The sequence below is a fragment of the Motacilla alba genome, chromosome 1 (genome assembly GCF_015832195.1).
Source record: "Motacilla alba alba isolate MOTALB_02 chromosome 1, Motacilla_alba_V1.0_pri, whole genome shotgun sequence".
NCBI lineage: Eukaryota > Metazoa > Chordata > Aves > Passeriformes > Motacillidae > Motacilla > Motacilla alba.
Window position 1 is genome coordinate 4,008,346 of NC_052016.1, and position 17,764 is coordinate 4,026,109.

General features: G+C 41.9%; 1 protein-coding gene across 1 annotated transcript in view; it reads right to left on the reverse strand.

Moving 5' to 3' along the window:
• TTC3 (tetratricopeptide repeat domain 3) overlaps window positions 1-17,764 on the reverse strand; it is a 54,664-nt gene that overhangs the window by 1,372 nt on the left and 35,528 nt on the right. Inside the window, exons 23-46 of the mRNA XM_038136121.1 lie at window positions 17,140-17,262; window positions 16,903-17,004; window positions 16,433-16,525; window positions 16,010-16,074; window positions 15,289-15,425; window positions 13,701-14,015; window positions 12,693-12,956; window positions 12,432-12,478; window positions 11,554-11,610; window positions 10,479-10,555; window positions 10,207-10,359; window positions 9,186-10,026; window positions 7,793-7,858; window positions 7,215-7,364; window positions 6,333-6,472; window positions 5,605-5,673; window positions 5,219-5,315; window positions 4,734-4,834; window positions 4,020-4,113; window positions 3,377-3,475; window positions 1,401-1,813; window positions 769-880; window positions 527-679; window positions 238-327 (exon numbers count right to left, since the gene is read on the reverse strand). Of these exons, the coding sequence (XP_037992049.1) occupies window positions 238-327; window positions 527-679; window positions 769-880; window positions 1,401-1,813; window positions 3,377-3,475; window positions 4,020-4,113; window positions 4,734-4,834; window positions 5,219-5,315; window positions 5,605-5,673; window positions 6,333-6,472; window positions 7,215-7,364; window positions 7,793-7,858; window positions 9,186-10,026; window positions 10,207-10,359; window positions 10,479-10,555; window positions 11,554-11,610; window positions 12,432-12,478; window positions 12,693-12,956; window positions 13,701-14,015; window positions 15,289-15,425; window positions 16,010-16,074; window positions 16,433-16,525; window positions 16,903-17,004; window positions 17,140-17,262 (3,858 nt within the window). The remainder of the gene's footprint in view (window positions 1-237; window positions 328-526; window positions 680-768; window positions 881-1,400; window positions 1,814-3,376; window positions 3,476-4,019; window positions 4,114-4,733; window positions 4,835-5,218; window positions 5,316-5,604; window positions 5,674-6,332; window positions 6,473-7,214; window positions 7,365-7,792; window positions 7,859-9,185; window positions 10,027-10,206; window positions 10,360-10,478; window positions 10,556-11,553; window positions 11,611-12,431; window positions 12,479-12,692; window positions 12,957-13,700; window positions 14,016-15,288; window positions 15,426-16,009; window positions 16,075-16,432; window positions 16,526-16,902; window positions 17,005-17,139; window positions 17,263-17,764) is intronic.

The window sequence follows — 17,764 nt, forward strand, 5'->3', positions numbered from 1 at the left end:
AGTGCGCTGCCAGCAATCCCACCCAAATTGATTCTCTGAAGCATCATCTGAAATCCACTCGGATGAATCATTTTACTTTAAGAGCACCTAAAGCTTTCTGACAGGCTGCCTGTGGGTCAGGTTTGGGGGGCAAAGGCTGGAAAAGGGAATTGTGCCCCGTTGTTTAAGCGCTGAAGGGTAAGGGGAGGGAAAGGGGTTGTTTTTGAGGTGGAGATGAGGAACAGGAGCAGGACTCACTTCTCTGTGGAAGCGATGGCCACACTCAAGCTCACAGCAGTCTCTGCTCAGCTCATCGTGACAGATGGTGCAGGGATCCTCACTGCAGGCCTGGCCAGGAGAGGGAAGCTCAGATATTTAAAAACCAGCAATTAACCAGCACATCCTACTCAATTAACAAAGTCACTAACTTTAACCAAGTCTTTTGAAGCTTTTGTACAGAAATAAACGAGGCAGTTTTTTTTTCCAGGATTATTTCGTGTCTTGTACAAAGCACATGGCAACAACCCCACTGAAACAGAAAACTTACAGCACCGTCCTGCTTTCTCCACTTGGCTTTAGGTGTAGCTCCAGCATTGCCCCAGGGCTGCAGGTTTGCCTGAGAGGGGTTTTTACTGGAGGAGGTTTTAGGGGCGGTTCCTTCCATGGGCACTTCCCTGCCCCACGCAGGGGGAGCTGCTGCCTGCACAGGGAGCAGAAAGGAACCATGTTCTTGGGGCTGTGCTGCTCCATTTCCCACGGGAGGAAGAGGAGCAGCTGCAGCCCCAGTACCTTGAGCCTCTGGTCCAGGATGAGCTCCGTGGCCCGGCTGAGGATCTCATCGGGGCTGAGGCCGGTCCTGTTTCTCCTCTGCACGTCCCTGATGGAGGCCAGGAGCTCTGAGCTGCAGGGACAGGAAAGACAGGGTCAGGGATGGCCCTGGAGAGCAGGGCTGGCTCCGTTTGATCCCAGCAGGATCAAAGACACCAGCTTTTCCCAGGAACTGTAGTCTGCTCCCAGTGACTCCCGGCATCCAGGATGAAATCCCTGAACAATCACCAAAAATCATGGAATGGGCTGGAGTGGGAGAGACCTGAAAGCTCATCCCATCCCACCCCTGCCATGGCAGGGACACCTTCCACTGTGCCAGGCTGCTCCAAGCCCCAGTGTCCAACCTGGCCTTGGGCACTGCCAGGGATCCAGGGGCAGCCCCAGCTGCTCTGGGAATCCTATTCCAGCTCCTCCCCACCCTCCCAGGGAATTCCTCATTCCCAAGATCCCACCCAGCCCTGCCCTCTGGCAGTTTAATCCCATTCCCCCTTGTCCTGTCCCTCCATCCCTTGTCAGCAGAACCAAATCAGTTCTTTCTGCCCTTCATCCCTGGCTGTTCAGCGCTGTTTCACAGCACTCCTTCCATCCAGTACCTGCTGTGGTTTGGGAATATACTCTGGAGCTGGGCAAAAATATTTTCAATTGTTTTAGGAAGCTTTTTGTTGTTTGGAACTCCAGAAGGCCTCGGCTGCACAGCGGAGGGATCTTGGTGGGTCTGGTTGGGCTGGACATGCTGGGAGGTACTTCCAGAAGCGCCTGATGGGCAGGATGGTGAGATTTTATGGGGATGTGATCCCTCTGGAGCTTTGGGATGTGCTTTCCCAGCTGCAGAAGAAGCCTCAGAGGTGGCAGGTGCTGCCTTAGCTCCGGTCTGGGCTTGGAGTGGAGGCTGGGCTGGAGCTTTTCCATCAGAGCTGCAGAATGGAGGGAGGGCACTGGGACGTGCAGGTGCTGAGGAGTAGGTGACAATGGCAGGGTCACACATGGGAGGTCTGTCTGGCATCGTCTAGGAAACAAACACATTTCACAGGAAACGGTGATTCCAACAAATTCAGCATTTGCAGGGGGAATTGTGACAGGTCTGGTTGTGCCCAGGATCTCAAAGGTGACATCAGCTTATCCTAAAAACTCCCTGACGTCAGGGCAGTTGTTTGACCTCACGGTTATTTCTCTTCTAAAAGGTCACTCTGGTCTTACTGCAGGAAAAATAAATCCCAAATGCAGAACAAGAGGCACCAAAGTTGCTCTTTCCCAGTACACTGCTGGTGATTCAGTTGTCCCCATATTCTGTATCAGTAAATAGAAAGGACAGACCTGAAAATAAATGGGGAATGATGCAGGAGAGCAGGAGTGGAACTTGCAGAAGCCCAGAAAGAGTGTAATAACAATCTCAAATATTAGACCAGAGCCTTGAACCTAAATTACACCCAGACAAAAAAAAAAAAACAAACCAAACCAAAACCAAAAAACACAAACAAATCACAAACCAAGATTTTCCACAGAGAAAAAAAATAAAACCAACAACTTAAAAAGGACCAATCAGAGGGGTCAGAAGAAACTGCTTTGGTTTGAAGAAAGCTGGAGGAGGAGCTGTTGGGCCACGAGAAAATGTGAACAGGATTCCTGGGGCTGTTCTCATTCCAGCTGCATTCCCAGAAGTGGCTCTGCTCCACCTGGACACACCTCTGCTCCTCCTGGCACACCTGGCTGGGGGCTGAGCTTGGTGTTTGTAACAGTGACACACGGTGCTGCAGGGATTCCTTTGGGAAAGCTTTCCCATGGAAAGGATCTCAGGCCTTGGCAGGGGCTGCCCAGGGAGCTTTGCAGTGCCCATCCCTGCAGGTGTCACCTGGAGGTGGCACTGAGTGCTCTGGGCTGGGGACAAGGTGGGCATGGGGCACAGCTGGGACTCCATGGGCTGGGAGGGCTTTTCCAGCCTCAGGGATTCTGGGATTCTGCATAATGAGATTTATCCCAAGGACTTTGGGGCTGTTCAACCTGGAGAAGGCTCCAGAGAGCCCCTTCCAGTGCCTGAAGAAGCTCCAGGAGAGCTGGAGACAGACTGGGGACAAGAGATGGAGTGACAGGACACGGGGAATGGCCTCGAGCTGAAGGAGGGCAGGGTTGGAGGGGATATTGGGCAGGAATTGTTCCCTGGGAGAGTGGGGATGCCCCTGGATCCCTGGAGCGTCCAAGACCAGGTTGGACACGGGGTTGGAGCAGCCTGGGACAGTGGAAGGTGTCAAGAGTTGGAACTGGATGATCTTTAAGGTGCCTTGCAACCCAAACCATCCCGGAATTCCAGGATTTTGGTGCTACAGAAACCCTACAATGAACAAAACCATCCGTGAGTCGTTTCCAACTTGAAACAGCTCGAGCCTCTCACAGGAGCTGGGAATGTGCTGCTCCCTGAGCTCCCCCAGCTCCATCTCCCTCCCGTTCTCCTCTGGAGCATCCCCTGGCTGCAGGGAGAGCTCGGTGGGTCCAATCCCAGCTCTCCTGGACACCTCCCAGCACTGGCAAGGGAAACGCCAGGGCCTGGAGCTGCTGGGGAAGGCGGGATACTCACAGCAAGCTCCCGAGGCCAAGGAAAATCCACAACTTCCACTTTACTGAGGCAGTCCCTGGCCCCGTTCTTCACCAGCTCAATTTTCTCGTCATACTCAGCCTGCAGAGGGAAAAGCAACCATCAGCACCCTCCCCATCATCAGCCTGAGCTCCCTCCTCGTTAAAAATCACATTTTACAGCGAGCTTCTCACAGAGCTCCCTGGTTTTTTCAGGGTTTAAGAAGCTCCATGGATTTCAAAAGGTCACCAACAAAAATTACAGATTTGTTCACGTGGTGTCGTGGTTTGGAACAGGAGGAAATCTAGGGCAGTGATGCAAAAATCTTAAATTAATTAAAACTAAAATGAAATTAAATCTTAAAATTTGTAAAATCTCTAATTCACAAACCAAAACCACTCCATGTGGAGAGCCAATTTTAAAGCAAGTGTATAAAGGGCACATTTTTGCCTTAAAAAAAATTAATATATCCACTATAAATTACCAGCCTGGACTCCAAACTGCCTCTTTCTTTTGTAATTAACAAAATTCCCCTCAGCATCTGGAGGCCAAGCTGCTGGTGTTTTAACATCCAAATGCAAAGCCACTTAATGCTTTCATGTCCAAAGTTCAACTGAGCAGCTGGTGGAGAGAAATGAAGCTTTACCTCAACTTTTTCCAGTTGCTTCTTGACATTTGAAATAAATATTTCCCAGGAATCAATCTGGGACTTCAACACAGGAGCTGCTGAAGCTGAGCTGCTGGAACATTGAGGATTTACAGTTAAACTCCAACATTCCCAATATTTTTAACACCAGTGGTGTTGGCCCAACAGTTCTTCCCTCAACAATCAATCCCAGCTCGAGTTTTCAAGGGATTTCAGGTTAAAATCAGTTACACTGCTCTTTTCCAGGGATACTGGACAGGAACAACTGGAATTATTGTTGTTATTATTATTATTATTATTATTATTACCCAGATAATCTGATTTTCCCAGCTCAGAAAGACACAAGGATAAGGATGAGACTCAACTTCCAGCTGAATTTTGTTTGGGGCAATATTATTTACCCCCAACTCTGTGCACTTTTGCACTACAACTAATACTATTATTAATAATATCATTATAATTGTTATTATTATCACCATCATAATTTATTATTATTATATTATCATGATACAATATTATATTTTATGTAATTATATTACTATTATTGTATAATAATTAATATTATTTTAATATTTCATAAAAGTGCTATATATTCACTATAACTACATAAAATAAAAACTGTATTTGATATCATTATAGAATAGAAAATAATTATTCTCCAGTAAATAATTAACAAGCAGGAGCAGTGGAATTGCTGGTGGGAACTCCCAGTACCTGCTCAGTGCCTTCAGCATCCTGAGATTTCCTTCTGCCTTGGCAATGGTGCCTTTGAGCTTCCAGGTTTCAGTTTCCTTCCAGGTCTGGAGCACTGAGACCTGTGACAAAACAGAACAAAAACAAAAACAAATAAACAAACTTTAAAAAAACCCAAACAAAGAAAAAAACCCAAAAAAAAAAAACAAACCCAAAAACCACAAAAAAGCCCAAAAAACTCAACCCAAAACCCCACCAAAACCAAGTTTAAAAAACAAGAAAAAAAAAAGGGATAAAACCTTAAACTGGGTTTTAATAAGAATTTAAACAAGAGTTTGTGGATACAAAGTGCACACACTGTTCCTGCAGTGAGGAATTTTCAAGGGGCATTTCCATCCTTGGCGTTTCCAATATTTAATCAACATCTTTGATATCATTTCCCCACCTCCAATCAGCACAAGCCCAGCTGTAACAAAAGGTTTTGAAGGATTTTTTTTTGGCTGTACCTCTGCTGTAACAGCTCTTTTCTCACACTCCTGTCTGTCATCCTGACTCTTTTTTATCAGCTCTTCCAATTTGCCTTTCTCATTAGCAAATTTATTACTGTGAAAGAAAAAGAAATTAAATATTTGAGTAACATTCACAGCAGAGCAATATTTAAAATTTGTGTCATTTTAGGGTTTTTTTTTTACAGCTACTCAGTGTCATGTAATCAAGGGAAATGTATGAGTATGATTTTCTTTATTCTAAATATTAATATTTACTCACGGCAAGGAAAAACAAACTAACTTAGAGTAAGAAATTTGGTTTAAAGTGCTGATTTTCCCCCATAGCCTTTACCCAGAGCGAGGCAGAAAAATGTAAATATTGCTGGAAGGGACATGAGTTTTACCTGGTCTCCAGAAATGTATTTAAACATGCATTATATTGCTTTTTCTTGTCATCAATGGTCTTCAAATACCTACAGGAATGAAACATTTATTGAGCCTCTTGTGGAGAAGTTTTATTGGCAAATATGGGACCTGTTCCTCTTCAGCCACCAGGACAATCTGGAGGTTTTAGATCCTGTTTAATCCCTGAGGAATTATGGATTTCCCACCCCTTGAAGTGTCCAAGGCCAGGTAGGAGCAACCTGGGACAGTGGGAGGAGTGGAAATAAATGGTTTTTAAGGTCCATCCCAACCCAAACTACTCAGGGCTTCTATTCTAAATACATTTAAATTTCTTGCTAATAAAGCAGTGATTAAAATAAAACCAGGCTGATGATTTTTCAGGAGAGATTTGGCCCAAACTATTTAAGATTGAAGATAAAGGCATTCAAGGACCAAAGTCTGGGCTCTGTAAACTGAGAGGACATTAAAATACAGTAGAAATTGTCAAATCTGATTAGGAGAATTATTGCTGAATCAGCTTCATCAGTTATCTCAAAGCTATTTTAGATGTTTACCTGCAATTTCCCCCAAAAAAATCAAAATAAGAAAGGGACCCTGTCCATATTTCAGCCCAATCCTGGGAGAAAGTGCCTGGCTGGTTTCACAGCCAAGGATTAAATTTCCTTGAAGAGTTCTGAAGTCTTTAGGCTGTCAGAATGAGGGGATGTAAATCTATTTACAGCTGTACCTCTCATTGGTGTCCGAGTGTTTTTTAGCTGTGCCCTTCAGTGCCTTTAAATGCTCTCGATTTTCTTTCTTTTCCTGCTGCCACTTCTTCATTTGTGCTTCTGAGTCTCGGCGGAACCAATCCAGCTCATTCTGGGACACCTGAAGGCAGAAAAGAAAGCCTCCTTTCTGAAAATTGTGGCTTATTCAGATAAAAGTCGGAGCAGACTGAGGATATTTGACTCTTACTTACAATACTCCAGTAGTAATTGAGCCAAATCCAACAGTAACTATTATTATCACATTCCCAATAAATATAAATGAGCAAGATATATATACAAAAAATACCTTTTAAGGGGTTTAAGCCAATATTTAATATCCTTTAGATAAAACATATCAACGATAAACAACCAGAACTAACATCCAAATTCACATCACACCTCAGTAAACAGTTCCTATTACAAGTACAAAAACCAAACATCACTCTGATTTCTCACACATTTTAACCAAACAATTCAAATTTACTAACACCCATAAGTACTCTCCCAACAAGAACCACCTCATGTCTACTCATCTATCTCATATCAAAATAAATTCCTAATTACTGTTAAAAATCCCAAACCAGGGATCAGTCAGGGAATGCTGGAATGGCTGGGGTGGGAAGGACACCAGCCATTACAAGAACTACCTCATATCTACTCATCTATCTCATATCAAAACAAACTATCTCATATCAAAATAAATTCCTAATTACTCTTAAAAATCCCAAACCAGGGATCAGTCAGGGAATGCTGGAATGGCTGGGGTGGGAAGGACACCTCGCACCACCCCAGGCTGCTCCAAGCTCCTTGGACACTCCAGATCCCAGGGATTCCACAACCTCTGATCACGGGGACAGCTTTACCTCAGTCTCCTCGATACTTTTCTTCAGGAGCTCTTCCAAAGCAGCAATTTCCTCCAAGCTCCTGCTCTGTGACTGCTCGGATTTCTCCTCTGCTTCTCTGAGCTGCTCCTGCAACACCTGGTGCTCCTTTTCCGCGCGGAGAATGTCGCCCTGGAAATCAATCAGTTACAAAAACCGGTTTGATTGATTTGCTCCCAGCTCAAAGGTCACATTTTCTCACTTTTATCTCCTGGTACAGACATAAACCTGCCATTGACAGCGCTCTGAACTGTCTCCATGCCCCAATGGAATATTTACATCCAGGTTTTGAGGGAGGAAATACCTCAAACATTCAACATCTGAACAGCTTAGAATAAAACAATCAGAACAAATATCAAATCTCAGAGCAAAGCTCCAAAATCATCTCCCTGTGGGGGTGGGAGATGTTTCCAAGAACATCACAGAACACAAAAAGAGCCAAACAACCCAAAATACAAAATATCTGTTGTTTTCGGAGAACTTTCATTTCACTGTTCAGTTTTTGGGCATTCCTTGAACCTCCCTCATGAGAAATGTACACCAGGATGCAGGGAACTTACTTGTTGATTTTCAAAGGGATGGAAAGGCAAAGTATTGGTTTCCCTATCAGCAACTTCCTGATTTACCTAGAACACAAAAAAAAAAAAAAATTAGAATTTGATTAAAAAAATCTTCTCAGTTCCTAGATGAGCTGCTCTGGTTTGGAGCTTTTGTACCTCCTCATTACAAATCCAACTCTAATCCAGGCCTAGAAATGATGTAGGAAAACATTGTGGAGCTGTTTCTGAATGGAATTCTTTTATTTTCTTTCCCTGATTTCATTGACCACGAGCAGCTCCAGGGAGTTCTGTGGGTCTTTAAACAAAGCCATGCTGTAAATGTCTGAAAAATGAAGATTTGCAGGAAGTGTCTGACTCTCCTGTCAGGGAGTGGGAGAGAGTGAGGTTCCCCCTGAGCCTCCTCTTCTCCACAAATCCAAATCCTCAAATGTTGTGGAAGTGAAAATAAATCCTTGAACTCATCACAAAAGTGAAAAAATAACAACACAGAATGACTTGGCTTCACCTCCAAAGTGAAGCTGAAACTTTGGTGCAGCAGTTCCCTGTGTGATACCCAGGGAAAAAAAGAGCTGCAAAAACTTCAGGCCCAACAAAATTCAGTGAGCAGCTCTGAAGAACTACAAATGAAAAATGAGCAATCACAGAAAGTGAATGTTCTCAGGAATCATGGAGTGGTTTGGGTTGGAAGGGACATTAAAACTCATCCAGTGCCACCCCTGCCATGCGGGAAGGTTTGTAATTTTAGTTCACTGACTGGGCCTGGAATGTGGAAGTCTGGGATGAAAACAATGATGGAAGAGCTCTACACCAGGGATACAACATGGATTTTCAGCAGGAATCTCCTCGGGAGACAAAGGAGATGCCAACCTTAACTAGGCAGGGAAGGGACCTTAAAATCATCCAGTGCAGGGACACCTTCCACTGTCCCAGGCTGCTCCAAGCCCCAGTGTCCAACCTGGCCTTGGGCACTGCCAGGGATCCAGGGATGGAATTCCATCCCAGCCCTGCCCACCCTGCCAGGGAACAATTCCTCATTCCCAAGATCCCATCCAGCCCTGCCCTCTGCCAGTGGCAGCCATTCCCTGTGTGCTGTCCCTGCATGCCCTGGAAATTGTCTCTCTCCAGGTTTCCTGGGGCTCCTCCAGGCCCTGCAAGGCCACCCTGAGCTCAGCCCAAAGCTTCTCCTGTGCAGCTGAACAATGCCAGCTGTGCCAGCCTTTGCTGCCAGCAGAGGAATATCCTAAAACTCATCCTGGTGCCACCCCTGCCATGGCAGGGACACCTTCCACTGTGCCAGGCTGCTCTAAGCTCCAATGTCCAAGCTGGCCTTGCTCCATCCCTCTGCTCCTCCTGGTGGCCATAAAATCTCCCCAGCATTTTTCCCACTCCTTACCTGAACAGCCACCATCTTTGTGTGAGGATTGCTCTTCATCGTGGGTTTATTTATCCTCCCTTTTTCCTTTTTAACACATTTATCTCCCTCAGCTTCATCCGAACCATTTGGAAAAGCAGAATCCTTTTTATCCAAGTTCTCCAATGGGCCCCAAGGGCCTTTGTACTCCTGGATTCCACCTGGCACAAAACCCTCAGGGCTGCATTTTCCACCCGGAATTGCTGATTCCAGCTTTTCCTGAGGAGCTGCAGGAGCAGCATAAATAAACCCAGCCTGTGCCAGGGGCAATATTCCATACTGATAACCCCAGGAGCTCTGAGGTAAAAACACAGCCGGGCCTGCAGGCTCGAAGCCGTTCAGTAAAACACCTGAAAATGGAGCTTCATTTTCCACGGGATCAACATTTTTATATTCCAGAGGATTGCCAGGAGCGCAGGAGGCGGGGAAGGAGCAGGGGAAATATTGCTGGGGGTGATAATCTGGTAAATCTGGAGCTGCTGCCAAAGGGGCTTCCAAAGGGTACGAGAGAGGCTTGAACTCCTGGGCGTAGGGATTCAGGGGTGGCTTGCTGTGGGAGGAATTCCCCTGCAATTCCCCAGGTGGATTTTCCTTTTTATTCCCATTTCTGCTTGGATCTCCTTCAAAAAGGGCCGAGTGCTTCTTTAGGCCAATCAGATTATCCACCATGATGAAACGAAGGGATTTCAGCAGGAAGGGCTCCAGGCCGCCTTCATCTTCCACCACCTTCCGAGTTGCCTCGGGGAAATTCTCATATTCTCCAACCAGCAATTTATTATTAATTTCCAGAGGGCCATGCTCTTCCAAGATTTGGGAGAAATAACTAAAAACCAAAATAGAATTGTTGCAATTAATTCAAGTTTTTTAATCCTTTCCTTTAATCCATTGAATCCATTCTTTCACGCTACACCCACCAGGATTCCAATTAAGCCAAAAAAATTATTAAGATTATGAAGTAAAATTAAACCCCCTCAAGTTTCTAGATGCAGAAATTTATACTCACTCATATAAATTCTCAGAGATTGGGTCTGGATTATTATTATTATTCATCTGATAATTGTTACTATTTGAAATATTATAGCGAGCTTCGAATTCCTCCAGTTGCTCCTGGAGATATTCTGGGATTACAAAGGGTTCATTTGGAAAATCTCTGTACCTTAAAAATCAAAAAAAAAAAAAAAAAAATCAAGTTAATTAACCCAGCCTTTATGATTTTAAGGGATTCTTCTCCTGCAGTTTGGAGTTTGGGCAATAAAAGCAGAATCAAATACTCACAAATTATTTTCTTCTATAAATATCTTCTCTTCTTCTCGTGGTGCTGTACTAACTCCACTGGATAATACTAAAATAGACTAATTAAAAACAGATTTCTTTTAGTTTTTAACCTCACAAAAACTCACGTAAAATAATCCACTGCAAAGAGCAGCAGTGACTTATTTACACTGAATTTTGTTCTTTAAATTCATCGTTCATTATGAACTGCAGAATTTCCAGGTAAAATTATCAGTGCTATGCCACAGCAAGAAAATTCTGAATTAAAATTATTAATTTATTTTTCAGAACTTATTTGGGAAAGAGAAATTGGGATATTCAGCCCCAAATCCCTCTGTTTTTACCAATTTCATCAAAATTTAATTATCTTTCTTTTAAATTTGAGACGGTAACAAATTTACCACAAGCAGGAGTTATCCCTGATTCCACATGTGACTCTGGTTATTATTGTCTATACCATTACAGACATTTTAATTGTCTTTATTTTTATTATCTAATAATTCAGAAATACACAAATAAATGCACCAAAGTCAGAAAAATAAATCCTGAGGGAAAAAATCTGAAGTTTACTCTTGAAATTCTAGAAAAATGATAAAGGGGTGAGGGCAGGAGGTTTTCAGTAAAGCAAAATCCTCCAAAAGGCAGCAGAAAATTCAGGCAGAATAATATTCCAATAAAATCTATAAAATAATGAAGAATTCATAACATTCCAGAGCATGAAATGGAGTTTTTGCACTGAAGTCCCATCTTCCCACATGGAAAATTAAAATCACAACAATAATTCAGAATTAAGCCAGTGGAAGGCGCCTCCAGTCAGAGCCAAAGTGAGTCATAAATAAATTTTAAATAGCTTTTATACTGATGAAATTTTAACAAAAAATGTATCATTCAAGTCTTAACAGCTTAATTTCATTTCAGGAAAAGCCACTTCAGTACGGAGTCTCCTCAAGGTATTTACAAAACCAGCTCCCATCCACCTGAATGCCAGAAATTCTACAAAAATCCCAATTTTTAGGTGGGTTTTTAGCAGTAAATAAATGGTACCTGCTTGGTACAAGCAGCTTCCAAAGTTACTGACCTTTGTATCTTTCAAATTCTTCTTCCTGTTTTTGTTTTTAACTTTGATTTCATTATTCTGAAACAGAAAAGAAAACGAAGGCACAGGATTGGCAAATGTTGCTTCAGTTTTCCAAGAAAGACAAAGATGAAGGGACTGAAATTTGAATAAATTCTTTAAGAGGATTGGGATTACACAAGAACAGAATAACTACAGGTTATTTTAGGCTGTAACACTGAAATCAAAGCAGTTTTATTGTGCTGGTTTTTATTTCATTCTTGGATTTTCCCAAGTCATGAAATGAAAAAGCAAAAAAAAAAAAAATCTGCATTTTATTGATGTGTACATTAAAAAAAATCTGCATTTCATTAATATGTACATAAAAAAATTCTGCATTTTACTAATGTGCACATTCAAAATTCCGCATTTTATTTATGTGTAAACTTAAAATTCTGCATTTTATTCACGTGCACATTCAAAACTCTTTGTTTTATTAATGTGCACAATAAAAATTCTCCATTTTATTAATATGTACATTAACTCTAAAGCTTTATTGTGAATCAAAAGCAAATCTTGGATTTGTAAAGGTAAGTTTAACTGCAGACAAGAACTTCAATGAGGGCGCCTCAAACACCAAATGAACTGAAACCCAAAATCTCTTTCTGCCAATTGGGATGGATTTGAATGATGACACCAATCAAAAACTGATTCAGAACGAGGCACACTTGAAAAACTATTATTAAATAATTCAAATATCAAAAAAATTTAAGAAAAGGGAGCTAAAATAAGAGATTAAATCTCCAATAAATCTGAAGGACCGGGCTGCAAAATATTTCCTTTTCTAAAACAGCAGAAAGTTCTTTCTGAGCTGAGGCCGAAGAGAAATGAAATTCACTTACTGATAAATTCTCATTTCCCTCCTTCTTTAATATAATGGTTGGATCATCTGTTGAAAGGATAAAAGTCACGGTGATTGATGGCAATAACAATATTTTAATGAATTTACAATTTAACTGTGAAATCCCAGGAATTATCGCTCTAATCCTTGATCCACCACCACCAAAGCAGCTCCAAAACTGCAGCTGCAGAACTTTAACATTAAAAACTGCACAACAAAAATGAATGTTTCCTGGAAATGTTGGATCCCTTTGGCCACTCACCCATTTTATCAAAGAATTCATCTAAAGCTTGATGGAGGTCTGGAAAATGTTCTCTGTTTTCTTCTAAAAGCCATATAAAACAACGGGATTTCTCTAGGGGAGGGCTAAGGAAATAATCACAAATTTCTTGCTTTTCACTATCAGCTGCCACATAATCAAATTTACTGCCATACTTCTGGTTCCACAGTGGGGTTATAACAGAAAGGTCAAGCTCTTGCAGAATTTGGCCATATTGAAGGAGAAAGTTTTTTGTAGCTGTCAGACCTGAAAAAGAGGGGAAAAAAAAAATCCCAATATTTCATTCCAGCTTTATAAATTTTTAATGCTTAAAATGTGATAGTCCTCTTCAAAGGGCAAGAGTTTGGTCCAGAAATTCAATGTACAGATGATGTGAGAGCTTTCGTGTCTTGGAAATGCAAACAAAAAATGAGGAATGGGGTTGATATCAATTTTACTCTCACCAATTATTATCTGTATAATAATAACAAGATCTGGATCTATTCTATGAATAGAATGGAGAAGAAAAGAATAGAATAGAATAGAATAGAATAGAATAGAATAGAATAGAATAGAACAGAATAGAATAGAACAGAATAGAACAGAACAGAATAGAGTTCTAAGAATTCTATGAATTCTTGGAAGGATAAGGATGTGATAAAGCAAAATTAGGAACCCCAAACCCCAAAATCCTTCCATTATAAACCCAACAGGAAACTGCAGAGCACCAACACGAAACTATTTCCAAGTTTAATGGCAAAACCCCACATTATTTAGTCTCCAAAACCAGATTATTGCCACAAATACCAGCATTTAAGCCCATTCTGGAATTTTGCAACCATTTAAAAATTGATGAATTTTCCCTGCCAAATCCCTGCCGAGCTCCTGGGTCACCCAGGTTGTGTTCCCCTCTGGAAATCAGGGAAAGGACAAGGAGGAGAAGTTCTACTTTGCTGTTTGAAAGGAGGAAAAGAGAGAATTTTTTTTTTTCCTGTGCTGCTCAGAACCCACCCAGGTGATCCAGGTGCTGCAGCCACTTGTGCACTTTGGGATCCACCTCTCCGAGCTGGCTCAGCACGTGCAGGAAGCCCCTGCTCTGCACCCGGCCTCTCTCCCGGATTAAGGAGCTCAGGAGCTGCTCCAGCACCTCCTGGGGAGTGCTGCCAACTTGGGAACAGGAGGTGAAATCCTCCTCTCTGATCACACCCCAGGCCAGTAATTCCTTTATTAATTTGGCAGGGTCAGGGATAGCAGCTTTGATCTGCTCGGAATTGCGCTGGAGGTGCTGCAGGATCTGGTCCCCAGAGTATAAATCCTGGCCAGAACCTGGAAAATTCAAAATATTGCAATTAAAAAAAAACGCAAAAGCAGCAAGATTTCATTGCCCTTACCACAATTCCAACTTAAGAAGCAACTTTAAAAAGCTTAAAAAAACTTTTAAAAGCTCAAAAAACTTAAACCTACTTAAAAAGCACAGATTATTTAAGTGGTGTTTCTAATTACATTGAAAATTACAGGATTTAAAGAATTATTTTTCCATACATCCTGAGCATTAGGAATTTGAGCCAATGTTGATTTTAATTTTTGTTGAAAGAAACAAACGCCTTGCCCAGATTTTAGGATGAGGTCGCAGTGACCTGCAGTGGCTCCAAGGATTGCAACTGAAGATGAGCCAGAGGAAAGGAGAGAGCCAAGATTTAAAACAAAACAAACAGGAAATAAATGAAGTTGTAGTAAGAAATTATTTTAAGAATCCACAGGGAAGCCAAAATCTCCCAAATTTTCAGGATATGCCATTGAACAGGGAACTGGCACCCAGAGAACACCAAGCATGGGATTGAAAAAAACATACCCAGAGTATTTAACAGGGAATCCTAGGAAAGTACAAATTAATCATATCCCAAGTTGATAATACAGACAAAAAAAAATAAGTTTTCCAACATCCTCCTTTTCCTTTGCCCTGAGAAGCTGCAGGGGAAGTTCCCAGCTCTGGAATGTGGAGCAGCCAACATCCAGCAAGGAACAGCTGGAGCTTTAAATGCCCACAAAGCCACAGACTGAAGTATTTTTGTTTTCCCCAATCATCTGGAATGTACTTTTCAAGTCACTGCAGGTAGGAGATCACTCTGTCTTGGAGCTGTTTTTTTCTCTAACAGTGTCCCAAGGTGCTTTTCCTGAAATCCCTTTCCAATGGGTTCACTCCGAATTGGAGTCTTTCCCCTCTCCAGGCTGATTCTGCAGGAACCAGCCAAGGGGAAAAAAAAAATCAAGGTTTTCTACAAGGAATGAAACCACAAAGGAACATCCCCCAGCAGTTGGGACAATAAAAACAGAAGCAAATCAAATTTGTCTGAAGTAAAAATGCAAATTTTTCACAGGGGGTGATGTTCAGCGTTAGGATTCTGCTGTGATTGAGCTGGGGATATTCAGAATGCTGATTCCACTGCTTTGTGCTAACTCAATCCCAGGACAACTGAGGCTGGAAAAGCCCTCCAGGATCATCAAACCCAACCCTTGATCCCCACCTTGTTCCAGCCCAGAGCTCCGAGCGCCACCTCCCTCCTTGGACACCAGCCCAAAAATCCCCATTTTCACCCACCCCTGTGCTGGCTGAACTGGGATTGCTCATTTCCCTCCTGATTTTCCTCAGCTTTTTTCCTGGCACGATTCCTAGCCTCTTCTCGCGCTCGTTTTCGCCGCTGTTTCTTTTCTTGCTTCATTTTTATCTTCCTAAGACTGCAAAAAGCAATGCAGCAGCCAGCCAAACGTTAATTGAGGTGCAAATACCACACTGGAAAGTACAAATGGAATAAAAGTGGTCTTCATTTAGAAGCAGAGACCACAAAACTCCATAAAAATATTGATTTCCTCAATACGTAGCAACTTTTACTCCCATTAAAGATGTCCAAATTAGGATTGGCTTCAATACTCTTATTCTTAATACCTCAGCATTTTTAACCAAATATTAACATTTTATTCCTTTCCTTTTTAAAAAATCTGTTTAGTTTGCCCTCTCAGCTTGATTCCTCATTATTTAAAGGTTATTTGACCAAAAAACTGCAAAGTCAGTTATGTCCGGGTATCAGTAACTACAGCAGCAGCATAAAATATATTTTAATTTACACTTTCTAAACATTCAGACAAAATAAATTCTGTGGAACAATTTCAATGCTTTTACTATTGGATGACAATGGATTTTACCAGATTTTTTTGGTTCATCAGGCAAAGGACAAGGACAACTTCCCAAAATATTTGTAAAAAGGCATGAAAATCCCTCTCCTGCTTTGCTCTCAAATGGATTCAAAGAGGACAAATCTTACCTTGAACATTTCTGTTTTATACAGGCCCTTGATGGTTCCTTCAGTTTTGGGATTTTTTGTTCAAACTACCAAAACAAGGGATAGGACAGGAATTAAAACTGGTTTATGACACAACAAACCCCACAATAATTTCTGCTTCTCTCAGTCAATATTGCCCTGGGGAGAATTCTCAATTTTCCTGTGCCTCTGGGGAGTTATTCCCAAAGGATTATTGAATTCCTTGAATTCCATTCCCATCCATGACAATCTGACCAACAGCACAAGGCAATTCCTGCTCCACTAGAACAGGAAATTCATTTTCCTAAATAATCCTCACATTCTAAGGCAGCACAATTTTATTTTTTTTTTGCAGTTACATTCTCATCTTCACTTTATCCCCCTTAATATTCTCATTAATTTCATATCAAACATGAACGTACTTACTTCACATTTTACCAGCCCAGAAGAATTGAAAATAACTATTTTTGAAATAAGGCCTTTACAATCAGGAGTAAAACACATTTCCTTAAGGAAATCCTGCAGGAGAAAAGGACACACACGACAAAAGCATTTCAATCCATTTCAATCCAATCCACACACCGTTTATAACCCTGCACAAATTAATTCCTCAACTTGAGGTGACCAAAGCAATTAAAGGAAGCACAATCCCAAACTCTTCCTGGGATGGGCTGAAAATCAAAAATCATGGAAAATCAAAAATCATGGAAAATCTGTGGCATCTTTTATTCTCTTACTCTCTCCTCCAACTTCACAGCCAAAAGTCACCTTCCAGAATCATTTAGGAGTTCAAGATTTCCCTTCATTTTATCCTGGCTGCTGAATTTTGTGGAATTCCTTGAAATATCTCAATGATCTTAAAAATTTTTTCAATTCCAGTCTGGCAAAGGCCTCACCTTATCATTTTTATCACTGTAGCTTGTTGTTTTCAGCTTTTTCCAGCAGCTGATGTGGAATTCCACTCTGCACTGCTGACAGCAAATAACACGTATAAAACCCTAAAAATGGCAAAAATGGAACATTTTTAAAAAAGCCACACCAAAAAGCAGTGTTTAGCTTCCCAGATCATATAAAAAGGGGCAGAAAACAGATCAAGTTCTACTTCTCAAACCTTTTCTCAACTGAAAATTTACCTTAAAATCTGGGTCTGTAAAATATATTTGGATTTTGGAGTAGCCATGGCACTGCTGGTATCGACAAACAGCATCTGGCTCCGGAGGGAATTTACATTCCTCAATATAATTCCTTAAAGCCATCTGGAAAACACAGAATTACCAGAGTTAAAGTTCACAAAACCAGGAAAAGATTCAACTTCTACTCACAAACTCCTGGGGACTGCAGTGAAACACATCCCTCTAGGCAAAGCCGTGACTAATCCCTAAAAACCATCTCTTTTCTAGTGAAAGCCAGGCAAGACTGGCCTTTTATGGCCAAAATATTCCAGGGATTGCTTGAAGTGCTGGCAGCTGAGTGCTCACAGCCTCAAATACCCAGAAAAATGCAGGTTTGTCCTGGGCCAGTGTCCCACATCCTGCCCCATTCCAAAGGGTTTTATCATTGTCCAAGTGATCGAACACATTATGGGGCAGAAATGGGGTTTTTGGTCATTTCTGAAGATTCCCAGCAATTCCAGAGTGTCTCACCTGGCACCTGGGCTGAGGAACAAGCTCAGAGCTGGCCCTGGGAACCAGGGAGGTGTCCCAGGATCATTTGTGAGGGAAAGACACCAGAGTGGCTTCATGTGAAATCAGGGCAGGG